The 15,658-nt window shown below is 39.2% G+C and overlaps 1 protein-coding gene across 1 annotated transcript in view; it reads right to left on the reverse strand.

The window, feature by feature from the left end:
- LOC128642148 (integrin alpha-M) overlaps positions 1-15,658 on the reverse strand; it is a 592,220-nt gene that overhangs the window by 247,582 nt on the left and 328,980 nt on the right. The window contains exons 18-21 of the mRNA XM_053694828.1: positions 13,868-13,972; positions 13,702-13,775; positions 9,851-9,992; positions 6,114-6,212 (exon numbers count right to left, since the gene is read on the reverse strand). Of these exons, the coding sequence (XP_053550803.1) occupies positions 6,114-6,212; positions 9,851-9,992; positions 13,702-13,775; positions 13,868-13,972 (420 nt within the window). The remainder of the gene's footprint in view (positions 1-6,113; positions 6,213-9,850; positions 9,993-13,701; positions 13,776-13,867; positions 13,973-15,658) is intronic.

The raw sequence follows: 15,658 nt of genomic DNA on the forward strand, positions 1-15,658 counted from the left end.
TGAATCCTTTCTAAGAAAAGCTTATCTGTGTTCAGGTAATCTTCTTAGACCTGCTATATCATTGGCTGATGTTGCTGCAGCTTCAACTTTCTGGTTGGAAACTTTAGCGCAACAAGTAACAGATCATGATTCTCATAATATTATTATTCTTCTTCAACATGCTAATAATTTTATCTGTGATGCCATTTTTGATATTATCAGAGTTGATGTCAGGTTTATGTCTCTAGCTATTTTAGCTAGAAGAGCTTTATGGCTTAAAACTTGGAATGCTGATATGTCTTCTAAATCAATTCTACTTTCCCTTTCTTTCCAGGGTAACAAATTATTTGGTTCTCAGTTGGATTCTATTATCTCAACTGTTACTGGTGGGAAAGGAACTTTTTTACCACAGGATAAAAAATCTAAGGGTAAAAACAGGGCTAATAATCGTTTTCGTTCCTTTCGTTTCAACAAAGAACAAAAGCCTGATCCTTCATCCTCAGGAGAAGTTTCAGTTTGGAAACCATCTCCAGTCTGGAATAAATCTAAGCCTTCTAGAAAAGCAAAGCCAGTTTCTAAGTCCACATGAAGGTGCGGCCCTCATTCCAGCTCAGCTGGTAGGGGGCAGGTTACGTTTTTTCAAAGAAATTTGGATCAATTCTGTTCACAATCTTTGGATTCAGAACATCGTTTCAGAAGGGTACAGAATTGGTTTCAAGATAAGACCTCCTGCAAAGAGATTTTTTCTTTCCCGTGTCCCAGTAAATCCAGTGAAAGCTCAAGCATTTCTGAAATGTGTTTCAGATCTAGAGTTGGCTGGAGTAATTATGCCAGTTCCAGTTCTGGAACAGGGGCTGGGGTTTTATTCGAATCTCTTCATTGTACCAAAGAAGGAGAATTCCTTCAGACCAGTTCTGGATCTAAAAATATTGAATCGTTACGTAAGGATATCAACATTCAAAATGGTAACTGTAAGAACTATCTTGCCTTTTGTTCAGCAAGGGCATTATATGTCCACAATAGATTTACAGGATGCATATCTGCATATTCCGATTCATCCAGATCACTATCAGTTCCTGAGATTCTCTTTCCTGGACAAGCATTACCAGTTTGTGGCTCTGCCGTTTGGCCTAGCTACAGCTCCAAGAATTTTTACAAAGGTTCTCGGTGCTCTTCTGTCTGTAATCAGAGAACAGGGTATTGTGGTATTTCCTTATTTGGACGATAACTTGGTACTTGCTCAGTCTTTACATTTAGCAGAATCTCATACGAATCGACTTGTGTTGTTTCTGCAAGATCATGGTTGAAGGATCAATTCACTAAAAAGTTCATTGATTCCTCAGACAAGGGTAACCTTTCTGGGTTTCCAGATAGATTCAGTGTCCATGACTCTGTCTTTGACAGACAAGAGACGTCTAAAATTGATTTCAGCTTGTCGAAACCTTCAGTCACAATCATTCCCTTCGGTAGCCTTATGCATGGAAATTCTAGGTCTTATGACTGCTGCATCGGACGCGATCCCCTTTGCTCGTTTTCACATGCGACCTCTTCAGCTCTGTATGCTGAATCAATGGTGCAGGGATTACACAAAGATATCTCAATTAATATCTTTAAAACCGATTGTACGACACTCTCTGACGTGGTGGACAGATCACCATCGTTTAATTCAGGGGGCTTCTTTTGTTCTTCCGACCTGGACTGTAATTTCAACAGATGCAAGTCTTACAGGTTGGGGAGCTGTGTGGGGATCTCTGACGGCACAAGGAGTTTGGGAATCTCAGGAGGTGAGATTACCGATCAATATTTTGGAACTCCGTGCAATTTTCAGAGCTCTTCAGTCTTGGCCTCTTCTGAAGAGAGAATCGTTCATTTGTTTTCAGACAGACAATGTCACAACTGTGGCATACATCAATCATCAAGGAGGGACTCACAGTCCTCTGGCTATGAAAGAAGTATCTCGAATTCTGGTTTGGGCGGAATCCAGCTCCTGTCTAATCTCTGCGGTTCATATCCCAGGTATAGACAATTGGGAAGCGGATTATCTCAGTCGCCAAACGTTGCATCCGGGCGAATGGTCTCTTCACCCAGAGGTATTTCTTCAGATTGTTCAAATGTGGGAACTTCCAGAAATAGATCTGATGGCGTCTCATCTAAACAAGAAACTTCCCAGGTATCTGTCCAGATCCCGGGATCCTCAGGCGGAGGCAGTGGATGCATTATCACTTCCTTGGAAGTATCATCCTGCCTATATCTTTCCGCCTCTAGTTCTTCTTCCAAGAGTAATCTCCAAGATTCTGAAGGAATGCTCGTTTGTTCTGCTGGTAGCTCCGGCATGGCCTCACAGGTTTTGGTATGCAGATCTTGTCTGGATGGCCTCTTGCCAACTATGGACTCTTCCGTTAAGACCAGACCTTCTGTCGCAAGGTCCTTTTTTCCATCAGGATCTCAAATCCTTAAATTTAAAGGTATGGAGATTGAACGCTTGATTCTTGGTCAAAGAGGTTTCTCTGACTCTGTGATTAATACTATGTTACAGGCTCGTAAATCTGTATCTAGAGAGATATATTATAGAGTCTGGAAGACTTATATTTCTTGTTGTCTTTCTCATCATTTTTCTTGGCATTCTTTTAGAATACCGAGAATTTTACAGTTTCTTCAGGATGGTTTAGATAAAGGTTTGTCCGCAAGTTCCTTGAAAGGACAAATCTCTGCTCTTTCTGTTCTTTTTCACAGAAAGATTGCTAATCTTCCTGATATTCATTGTTTTGTACAAGCTTTGGTTCGTATAAAACCTGTCATTAAGTCAATTTCTCCTCCTTGGAGTTTGAATTTGGGTCTGGGGGCTCTTCAAGCTCCTCCTTTTGAACCCATGCATTCATTGGACATTAAATTACTTTCTTGGAAAGTTTTGTTCCTTTTGGCGATCTCTTCTGCCAGAAGAGTCTCTGAATTATCTGCTCTTTCTTGTGAGTCTCCTTTTCTGATTTTTCATCAGGATAAGGCGGTGTTGCGAACTTCTTTTCAATTTTTACCTAAGGTTGTGAATTCCAACAACATTAGTAGAGAAATTGTGGTTCCTTCATTATGTCCTAATCCTAAGAATTCTAAGGAGAAATCGTTGCATTCTTTGGATGTTGTTAGAGCTTTGAAATATTATGTTGAAGCTACTAAGTCTTTCCGAAAGACTTCTAGTCTATTTGTTATCTTTTCCGGTTCTAGAAAAGGCCAGAAAGCTTCTGCCATTTCTTTGGCATCTTGGTTGAAATCTTTAATTCATCATGCCTATGTCGAGTCGGGTAAAACTCCGCCTCAAAGGATTACAGCTCATTCTACTAGGTCAGTTTCTACTTCCTGGGCGTTTAGGAATGAAGCTTCGGTTGATCAGATTTGCAAAGCAGCAACTTGGTCCTCTTTGCATACTTTTACTAAATTCTACCATTTTGATGTGTTTTCTTCTTCTGAAGCAGTTTTTGGTAGAAAAGTACTTCAGGCAGCGGTTTCAGTTTGAATCTTCTGCTTATGTTTTCATTAAACTTTATTTTGGGTGTGGATTATTTTCAGCAGGAATTGGCTGTCTTTATTTTATCCCTCCCTCTCTAGTGACTCTTGCGTGGAAAGATCCACATCTTGGGTAGTCATTATCCCATACGTCACTAGCTCATGGACTCTTGCTAATTACATGAAAGAAAACATAATTTATGTAAGAACTTACCTGATAAATTCATTTCTTTCATATTAGCAAGAGTCCATGAGGCAGTGATGTGCAGTCACTAGAGGCAGGTGAGGCAGTGCTTCACCTCTCATATGGGCAAAAATATATTTTTTTTTATTGGCTTTAAAAAAAAATTTGTAAATTTTTTCCCCCAGCATTTTTTTTTCTCACAGCTATATGTTGTGCAATGAAGAGGCACAATCAGGTCTGCCCACCATTACACAACATGCTGCGCCATCTACTGGATGCAAGTGGTTAAGATCATTGCATGGCCCATTAACTGCTTATTTGAGGCAGTCCTATTTGGGCTGAACCAATCCAGTGAGAGGCATTAGTAAGTGGAACATAGGGTTGGGGCTGGATGTTAAATCATATAAAACAAAACAAAAACGCAAAAAAACAACTTTCATATATTTTGTTGCTGTCCTGTGAACCTGCTAGCTTTGCTAAAGTGAAAAAGAGAGTTCTGTTCTTCCCCTCTAAGTGCAGTGGAATGTGCCACTGTCACTTCCTGAATCCTTACAGAGCAGGAAAAGAGGCACAGAGAGCAGTGTTTCACCCACATCTTATTAAAGTAAGATTTTACTGAAAGATTCTGTTAGTTAAAATGATAATTTAATGAATGTGGTTTAGTGTTTGTTTACTCTTTTATAGCAGGGTCGTTTTTGTATTTTGTTTACTCAAACTTTACACCCACTAACTTAGCAGCTTGCCTCTGTACTTCACACTAAATTATAGACTAATTTTCTGAACTCTCTGTAGCTCTGCTGTTTTATTACTTTAAAATGCTGTGGTCCCCCCCCCTTGTGTGTGTGTGTGTGTCTCTCTCTCTATCTATCCATCTCTCTCCTTATGTGTTGTTCTCCCCCATGGTCTCTTTCTCTCTCTGTCTCTCTTCCTCCCCCTCTGACTCTCATCCCTTATGTAATGAAAGAATCTATAAGCATAATTTGCAGCATTAAAGTAAAATGTATGTTTTAAACATATTTTAATGGGCATGGATTTCTAGATCTCATAATCAGAGCAAGCATTGTGTTATCTGGCAAGAGTTTCTGTTACAATCCTTTTAGACTAAAATCAGATGTTTACTAAGTTGACCAGTTTTCCAAGACACCATTTAAAGGGACATGAAACCCATATGAAACCCATATGCAAATTTAAATAACTTTCCAATTTACATCTAATATCTAATTTTCTTTATTCTTTTGATGTCCTTTGTTGAAAATCATATCTAAATATGCTCAGTAGCTGCTGATTGGTGGCTGCACATAGATACCTCATGTGATTGGCTCACCCATGTGCATTGCTATTTCTTCAACAAAGGATATCTAAAGAATGAAGGCGTATCCTAGCCACTGCCTCACCATCCTCTGACATCACTGCACGTCACTGCCATGAGGCCCACCCTTTTTGTGGTGGTTATGATTTTTTTGTATAAAGCACAATTATTCCAATTCCTTATTTTATATGCTTTCGTGCTTTTTTCTTATCACCCCACTTCTTGGCTATTTGTTAAACTGATTTGTGGGTGTGGTGAGGGGTGTATTTATAGGCATTTTGAGGTTTGGGAAACTTTGCCCCTCCTGGTAGGAATGTATATCCCATACGTCACTAGCTCATGGACTCTTGCTAATATGAAAGAAATGAATTTATCAGGTAAGTTCTTACATAAATTATGTTATATGTTACTGTATCTGTTGCAGAGCATGTTACTGTATATATATGTTATTGTATCTGTTGCAGGGCATGTTACTGTATATATATATATATATATATATATATATATATATATATATATATATATATATATATATATATGTTATTGTATCTGTTGCAGGGCATGTTACTGTATATATATATATGTTATTGTATCTGTTGCAGGGCATGTTACTGTATATATATATATATGTTATTGTATCTGTTGCAGAGCATGTTACTGTATATATATATATGTTATTGTATCTGTTGCAGAGCATGTTACTGTATATATATATATATATATATATATATATGTTATTGTATCTGTTGCAGGGCATGTTACTGTATATATATATATATGTTATTGTATCTGTTGCAGGGCATGTTACTGTATATATATATATATATATATATATGTTATTGTATCTGTTGCAGGGCATGTTACTGTATATATATATATATATATGTTATTGTATCTGTTGCAGGGCATGTTACTGTATATATATATGTTATTGTATCTGTTGCAGGGCATGTTACTGTATATATATATATATATGTTATTGTATCTGTTGCAGGGCATGTTACTGTATGTATATATATATATGTTACTATATCTGTTGCAGATCATGTTACTGTATATATATATATATATATATATATATATATATATATATATATGGTACTGCACATAATTGTTTGTGTCACTGTATCTCTGGTAACTCACCGTTGCATTAGGTCTCAGTACTGGGCTATTAATGCCACAGGTCACATGTTTCTGACTCTCTGGAGCTGAACACAACACTGTTGTCTGACGTCTGTTACTCTTCAGGAGACAACAAATCACATCTCAATTAAAGATCACATGAGACAAGCACATGAGACAAACACATGAGACAAACACATGAGACAAACACATGAGACGGACACAAACACATAAGGCAAACACATGAGACAAACACATGAGACAAACACATGAGACAAACACAAACACATGAGACAAACACATGAGACGGACACAAACACATGAGGCAAACACATGAGGCAAACACATGAGGCAAACACATGAGACAAACACATGAGACAAACACATGAGACAAACACATGAGACAAACACAAACACATGAGACAAACACATGAGACGGACACAAACACATGAGACAAACACATGAGACAAACAAATCCATATAGAGAGAAAATTGTTCAATTTTTCAGATATATTGATGATCTGCTGTTTGTCTTTGATGGAAGCGCAGATGAAGCAAATGATTTCTGCAAATATCTAAACACCAGTAATTGTGGTTTAGTATTCACTAGTCAACATAATGCCACACAGATTACCTTTTTGGATGTAACCCTAACTAGCAATGATAATTGTACTATTAATACTACTGTGTACAGAAAACCGACTGCCGGGAATACTATTCGTAAATACGATTCTTGTCATCCCAGGCATGTAGTCAGGGGTATCCTCAAAGGGGAATATACCAAGATAAAAAGGAACTGTACAACAGATATTGATTATCAGAAACAGTCAAATGAGGCTACAAAAAGACTTATGGATAGAGGCTATACTGAAAAAGTACTGACTAAAGCTAAGAGAAGTGTAGATAATACTAAGAGAGAAGATCTGCTACAATACAAAAACAATGGACAGGTAAATCAAAAAATAAAATTCATCACGACATATAGTCTTGAATTTAATAAAATATGTAATATTGTAAGGGGATCCATACCTATCCTTGTTACTGACCCACCATTGAAAGATATAATGCAGAATGGCTGTGACTTTATGTCCAAGGAAGGCAAAACTTTGGCAAACTATCTCTCGCCTTCTGATCTTAAACCACAAAACAACAGATGTTGGTTACAGCAGAAAAAAGGCTTCTACAAGTGCAGACGTCCTATATGCAGAACCTGTGATTTTGTATGTGAAGGAGATAAATTTGTATCCACTGTCACTAAGAAGGATCATAAAATCAATTACTATATTAATTGTGCAACTACACGTGTAATTTATCTACTCACATGCAAACTATGTTCTAAGCAATATACTGGGAAAACAAAGAGACCACTTAAAGAGAGGTTTTTGGAACACCTGCACTCTATTGAAGATGAATTCTCAGATACTCCAGTAGCCAGACACTTCAAGTTACTACACAATTCAGATACATCAGCTCTTATGATCCAAGGTATAGATTTTGTTCCTCTCTGGAGAAGAGGAGGAAATAGAGAGATGTCTATCGACAAAAGAGACATTTTTTGGATGCTTAATTTACAAACCAGTCATCTTTTGGGTATTAACATGAGAAGGGATATAGATTTATTTGCCCAATAGCCCAGTATTAATGAATGTGTTCATTTAGATTTAAAATATCAAGTCAGTATAAACTCAAGTTCTTTTTCTTATGTCAACGTCAACAATTCTTAGATATATAAGTGCCTTGGATTTGAGAAGACAATATTAAGGCAATTTATTTCTACTTGCTAAATTATGTATTAAATAATTCATATAGAAATATAGTGGGACACACTTAGTCAATAGAGGTTTGCATACTTATACTGTTAAATAGATACATGTTTTTTAGCTCCTATGTATTTATATTTACGCTCATTACAGGTTGTTATAATTATGAGAACTGTATCTCTTTAAGAACCTTTGTCTTAAATAGGATCATGAACAGGTGCAAAGGCAAGCAGTGACCACGTGCGCATATGCACGAAACGCGTATGCTGTCTGCACCTGTTCATTCACCTGTATTCTGCACTTTTTTGTGCTGACCGCTTTTTACAATATCATGTTTTTACATAGATTTAATAAATACTTTTATATTTTATTCATTTGGGCTTGGAGCGCACTCTTTTTGCGTTTTAGATTTCTCTTACTTTTGTGTAGCGTGTATGCAGACACGCTGGGAAGACTAGCTGCTGCCTATTTCTCTTGGGATAAGATTTCCTTGCCCTCTCTCCATTGAGCCTACAGAACTTTCTTTTATATCTGGCAATAGGATTCCAAAGGCGCTCAGTTGTGCAGGTTTGTATTACGCATCAAGTGACATACCCTCTGATGGGCATGTTACTGATAGTACAGACAGCTAGTGACAGACCCTCTGATGGGTATGTAACTGATAGTACAGACAGCTAGTGACAGACCCTCTGATGGGTATGTAACTGATAGTACAGACAGCTAGAGACAGACCCTCTGATGGGTATGTAACTGATAGTACAGACAGCTAGTGAAAGACCCTCTGATTGGCATGTAACATGATAGTACAGACAGCTAGTGACAGACCCTCTGATGGGCATGTTACTGATAGTACAGACAGCTAGTGACAGACCCTCTGATGGGCATGTTACTGATAGTACAGACAGCTAGTGACAGAACCTCTGATGGGTATGTAACTGATAGTACAGACAGCTAGTGACAGACCCTCTGATGGGCATGCAACTAATAGTACAGACAGCTAGTGACAGACCCTCTGATGGGCATGTAACCGATAGTACAGACAGCTAGTGACAGACCCTCTGATGGGCATGTTACTGATAGTACAAACAGCTAGTGACAGACCCTCTGATGGGCATGCAACTAATAGTACAGACAGCTAGTGACAGACCCTCTGATGGGCATGCAACTAATAGTACAGACAGCTAGTGACAGACCCTCTGATGGGCATGCAACTAATAGTACAGACAGCTAGTGACAGACCCTCTGATGGGCATGTAACTAACAGTACAGGCAGCTAGTGACAGACCCTCTGATGGGCATGTAACTGATAGTACAGACAGCTAGTGACAGACCCTCTGATGGGCATTTAACTGATAGTAAAGACAGATAGTGACAGACCCTCTAATTGGCATGTAACCTAATAGTGCAGACAGCTAGTGACAGACCCTATGATGGGCATGTAAACTAATAGTGCAGACAGCTAGTGACAGACCCTCTAATTGGCATGTAACCTAATAGTGCAGACAGCTAGTGACAGACCCTATGATGGGCATGTAACTGATAGTACAGACAGGTAGTGACAGACCCTCTGATGGGCATTTAACTGATAGTAAAGACAGATAGTGACAGACCCTCTAATTGGCATGTAACCTAATAGTGCAGACAGCTAGTGACAGACCCTATGATGGGCATGTAACCTAATAGTGCAGACAGCTAGTGACAGACCCTCTAATTGGCATGTAACCTAATAGTGCAGACAGCTAGTGACAGACCCTATAATGGGCATATAACTGATAGTACAGACAGATAGTGACAGACCCTCTGATGGGCATGTAACTGATAGTACAGACAGATAGTGACAGACCCTCTGATGGGCATGTAACTGATAGTACAGGCAGCTAGTGACATACCCTCTGATAGGCATGTAACTGATAGTACAGACAGATAGTGACAGACCCTCTGATAGGCATGTAACTGACAGTACAGATGGCTCCAGTACAAAGAGACAGCTGCAGTACCTGAATAAGGGAAACTTTACGATATGACAGTGCAGTAGGATGGGATATGAGAGCACGAGCGTTGTATGAGTCCTCCCCAAGGTTTTGTACAGAGATGGTCAGATTAACCTCTTGAGACAGTCCCACAACCAGCTGTTTGATTCTGTAGAAGAGAATGGTGTTAGTGATTCTGTAGAAGAGAGAGGCGTTAGTGATTCTGTAGAAGAGAACGGTGTTAGTGATTCTGTAGAAGAGAGAGGCGTTAGTGATTCTGTAGAAGAGAGAGGTGTTAGTGATTCTGTAGAAGAGAGAGGTGTTAGTGATTCTGTAGAAGAGAGAGGTGTTAGTGATTCTGTAGAAGAGAGAGGTGTTAGTGATTCTGTAGAAGAGAGAGGTGTTAGTGATTCTGTAGAAGAGAACGGTGTTAGTGATTCTGTAGAAGAGAACGGTGTTAGTGATTCTGTAGAAGAGAGAGGTGTTAGTGATTCTGTAGAAGAGAGAGGTGTTAGTGATTCTGTAGAAGAGAGAGGTGTTAGTGATTCTGTAGAAGAGAACGGTGTTAGTGATTCTGTAGAAGAGAACGGTGTTAGTGATTCTGTAGAAGAGAGAGGCGTTAGTGATTCTGTAGAAGAGAGAGGTGTTAGTGATTCTGTAGAAGAGAGAGGTGTTAGTGATTCTGTAGAAGAGAACAGTGTTAGTGATTCTGTAGAAGAGAACGGTGTTAGTGATTCTGTAGAAGAGAGAGGTGTTAGTGATTCTGTAGAAGAGAGAGGTGTTAGTGATTCTGTAGAAGAGAACGGTGTTAGTGATTCTGTAGAAGAGAACGGTGTTAGTGATTCTGTAGAAGAGAATGGTGTTAGTGATTCTGTAGAAGAGAGAGGCGTTAGTGATTCTGTAGAAGAGAACGGTGTTAGTGATTCTGTAGAAGAGAACGGTGTTAGTGATTCTGTAGAAGAGAGAGGTGTTAGTGATTCTGTAGAAGAGAGAGGTGTTAGTGATTCTGTAGAAGAGAGAGGTGTTAGTGATTCTGTAGAAGAGAACGGTGTTAGTGATTCTGTAGAAGAGAGAGGTGTTAGTGATTCTGTAGAAGAGAGAGGTGTTAGTGATTCTGTAGAAGAGAGAGGTTTTCGTGATTCTGTAGAAGAGAACGGTGTTAGTGATTCTGTAGAAGAGAGAGGCGTTAGTGATTCTGTAGAAGAGAACGGTGCTAGTGATTCTGTAGAAGAGAGAGGTATTAGTGATTCTGTAGAAGAGAACGGTGTTGGTGATTCTGTAGAAGAGAACGGTGTTGGTGATTCTGTAGAAGAGAACGGTGTTAGTGATTCTGTAGAAGAGAGAGGTGTTAGTGATTCTGTAGAAGAGAACATGTTAGTGATTCTGTAGAAGAGAACGGTGTTGGTGATTCTGTAGAAGAGAACGGTGTTAGTGATTCTGTAGAAGAGAACGGTGTTAGTGATTCTGTAGAAGAGAACATGTTAGTGATTCTGTAGAAGAGAGAGGTGTTAGTGATTCTGTAGAAGAGAGAGGTGTTAGTGATTCTGTAGAAGAGAGAGGTGTTAGTGATTCTGTAGAAGAGAGAGGTGTTAGTGATTCTGTAGAAGAGAGAGGTGTTAGTGATTCTGTAGAAGAGAGAGGTGTTAGTGATTCTGTAGAAGAGAACGGTGTTAGTGATTCTGTAGAAGAGAGAGGTGTTAGTGATTCTGTAGAAGAGAGAGGTGTTAGTGATTCTGTAGAAGAGAGAGGCGTTAGTGATTCTGTAGAAGAGAGAGGCGTTAGAGATTCTGTAGAAGAGAACGGTGTTAGTGATTCTGTAGAAGAGAACGGTGTTAGTGATTCTGTAGAAGAGAGAGGTGTTAGTGATTCTGTAGAAGAGAACGGTGTTAGTGATTCTGTAGAAGAGAGAGGTGTTAGTGATTCTGTAGAAGAGAGAGGTGTTAGTGATTCTGTAGAAGAGAGAGGTGTTAGTGATTCTGTAGAAGAGAGAGGTGTTAGTGATTCTGTAGAAGAGAACGGTGTTAGTGATTCTGTAGAAGAGAGAGGTGTTAGTGATTCTGTAGAAGAGAGAGGTGTTAGTGATTCTGTAGAAGAGAGAGGTTTTCGTGATTCTGTAGAAGAGAACGGTGTTAGTGATTCTGTAGAAGAGAGAGGCGTTAGTGATTCTGTAGAAGAGAACGGTGCTAGTGATTCTGTAGAAGAGAGAGGTATTAGTGATTCTGTAGAAGAGAACGGTGTTGGTGATTCTGTAGAAGAGAACGGTGTTGGTGATTCTGTAGAAGAGAACGGTGTTAGTGATTCTGTAGAAGAGAGAGGCGTTAGAGATTCTGTAGAAGAGAGAGGTGTTAGTGATTCTGTAGAAGAGAGAGGTGTTAGTGATTCTGTAGAAGAGAGAGGTGTTAGTGATTCTGTAGAAGAGAGAGGTGTTAGTGATTCTGTAGAAGAGAGAGGTGTTAGTGATTCTGTAGAAGAGAACGGTGTTAGTGATTCTGTAGAAGAGAGAGGCGTTAGAGATTCTGTAGAAGAGAGAGGTGTTAGTGATTCTGTAGAAGAGAGAGGTGTTAGTGATTCTGTAGAAGAGAGAGGTGTTAGTGATTCTGTAGAAGAGAGAGGTGTTAGTGATTCTGTAGAAGAGAACGGTGTTAGTGATTCTGTAGAAGAGAGAGGTGTTAGTGATTCTGTAGAAGAGAGAGGTGTTAGTGATTCTGTAGAAGAGAGAGGTTTTAGTGATTCTGTAGAAGAGAACGGTGTTAGTGATTCTGTAGAAGAGAGAGGCGTTAGTGATTCTGTAGAAGAGAACGGTGCTAGTGATTCTGTAGAAGAGAGAGGTATTAGTGATTCTGTAGAAGAGAACGGTGTTGGTGATTCTGTAGAAGAGAACGGTGTTAGTGATTCTGTAGAAGAGAGAGGCGTTAGAGATTCTGTAGAAGAGAGAGATGTTAGTGATTGAGTCACCTGCTAGAGACACAGAGAACATTTTGAGACATTTGACAAGAGAGTGGGACTGCAGGAGAGAAAGACACCCATCTTAATTTATCCATTTTACTAGCATCCCTTAATCCACCAGACACAATTATCCCCCAGGTTTTCTTCAGTCACTATATAACATTAACACTTTGTTTGCTGAAATTGTTTTAAATGTCACCATTTTATTTATATGGAGGACAATAATGACTTGTTACTGCACTAGCCACTGGCATTCTGTTAACAATATGCACCACTTTATCTCATCACCTCTACAGTTAAGGACATTACAGGGGATTTAGGATTAATAGCAGTTTGGAGATTATTATGGGGTACTATGAGGGGTCAGATGATTAGAGGCATATAATAGAGGGGTGACATGAGGGTCACATGATGAGACTGTTGGTAAACAAGCATATTGTGAGAGTGTTGGTAGAAAAGAATATAGTGTTGCTAGACAAGAATATGGTGAGAGTGTTGGTAGACAAGAATATGGTGAGAGTGTTGGTAGACAAGAATATGGTGAGAGTGTTGGTAGACAAGAATATGGTGATAGTGTTGGTAGACAAGGACATGGTGAGAATGTTGGTAGACAAGGACATGGTGAGAGTGTTGGTAGACAAGGACATGGTGAGAGTGTTGGTAGACAAGAATATGGTGAGAGTGTTGGTAGACAAGGACATGATGAGAGTGTTGGTAGACAAGAATACAGTGTTGGTAGACAAGAATATGGTGAGAGTTTTGGTAGACAAGGCATGGTGAGAGTGTTGGTAGACAAGAATATGGTGAGAGTGTTGGTAGACAAGGATATGGTGAGAGTGTTGGTAGACAAGAATACAGTGTTGGTGAGAGTATGTAATGAATATGGTGAGAGTGTAAAAGGAATACAGTTATAGTCCTGCCCTTATCCTCACCCAGTGAATTTTGCCTCAACCCTCAGGTCATCGATGCAAACACCATCACTCCCACAGTCCTTCTGAAATGAAACCTTCAGAGAGAGAGAGAGAGGATAAGACCATGAGAGTGTTACCTAATGTGTGAAAAATAAATACACACAGAGTCTTATTTGGTATTTGGTACCTGCCCACTGTGGTTTCTGGGTGAGTCTTCAGTTAGAACAGATTTTCCAATCGTAGAGAAATTAAACATGATTCGCATAGGGGAGAGAGAGTCCTGAACACACTCCTGAGAGAGAAGATAAAGACAGGTTAATTTATCCTCAGGTCATTGTCTGATTACTTTATCCTGAGGTCACCTGCTGTATGGTCTAATTGTCTGATTACTTTATCCTGAGGTCACCTGCTGTATGGTCTAATTGTCTGATTACTTTATCCTGATGTCACCTGCTGTATGGTCAAATTGTCTGATTACTTTATCCTGAGGTCACCTGCTGTATGGTCTAAATGTCTGATTACTTTATCATGAGGTCACCTGCTGTATGGTATAATTGTCTGATTACTTTATCCTGAGGTCACCTGCTGTATGGTCTAATTGTCTGATTACTTTAGCCTGAGGTCACCTGCTGTATGGTCTAATTGTCTGATTACTTTATCTTGATGTCACCTGCTGTATGGTCTAATTGTCTGATTACTTTATCCTGAGGTCATCTGCTGTATGGTCTAATTGTCTGATTACTTTATCATGAGGTCACCTGCTGTATGGTCTAATTGTCTGATTACTTTATCCTGATGTCACCTGCTCTATGGTCTCATTGTCTGATTACTTTATCCTGATGTCACCTGCTGTATGGTCTCATTGTCTGACTACTTTATCATGAGATCGCCTGCTGTATGGTCTAATTGTCTGATTACTTTATCATGAGGTTACCTGCTGTATGGTCTAATTGTCTGATTACTTTATCCTGAGGTCACCTGCTGTATGGTCTAATTGTCTGATTACTTTATCCTGAGGTCACCTGCTGTATGGTCTAATTGTCTGATTACTTTATCCTGATGTCACCTTCTGTATGGTCTAATTGTCTGATTACTTTATCCTGATGTCACCTGCTGTATGGTCTAATTGTCTGATTACTTTATCCTGAGGTCACCTGCTGTATGGTCTCATTGTCTGATTACTTTATCTTGATGTCACCTGCTGTATGGTATAATTGTCTAATTACTTTATCCTGAGGTCACCTGCTATATGGTCTAATTGTCTGATTACTTTATCCTGAGGTCACCTGCTGTATGGTCTAATTGTCTTATTACTTTATCCTGAGGTCACCTGCTGTATGGTCTAATTGTCTGATTACTTTATCCTAAGGTCACCTGCTGTATGGTCTAATTGTCTGATTACTTTATCCTGATGTTACCTGCTGTATGGTCAAATTGTCTGATTACTTTATTATGAGGTTACCTGCTGTATGGTCTAATTGTCTGATTACTTTATCCTGAGGTCACCTTCTGTGTGGTCTAATTGTCTGATGAATTTATCATGAGGTCACCTGCTGTATGGTCTAATTGTCTGATTATTTTATCCTGAGGTCACCTGCTGTATGGTCTAATTGTCTGATTAATTTATCCTGAGGTCACCTGCTGTATGGTCTAATTGTCTGATTACTTTATCCTGAGGTCACCTGCTGTATGGTCTAATTGTCTGATTACTTTATCCTGAGGTCACCTGCTGTATGGTCTAATTGTCTGATTACTTAATCCTGAGGTCACCTGCTGTATGGTCTCATTGTCTGATTACTTTATCCTGAGGTCACCTGCTGTATGGTCTAATTGTCTGATTACTTTATCCTGAGGTCACCTGCTGTATGGTCTCATTGTCTGATTAATTTATCATGATGTCACCTTCTGTATGGTCTCATTGTCTGATTACTTTATCATGATGTCACCTTCTGTATGGTCTAATTGTCTGATTACTTTA

This window comes from Bombina bombina, chromosome 11 (genome assembly GCF_027579735.1).
Source record: "Bombina bombina isolate aBomBom1 chromosome 11, aBomBom1.pri, whole genome shotgun sequence".
Lineage (NCBI taxonomy): Eukaryota > Metazoa > Chordata > Amphibia > Anura > Bombinatoridae > Bombina > Bombina bombina.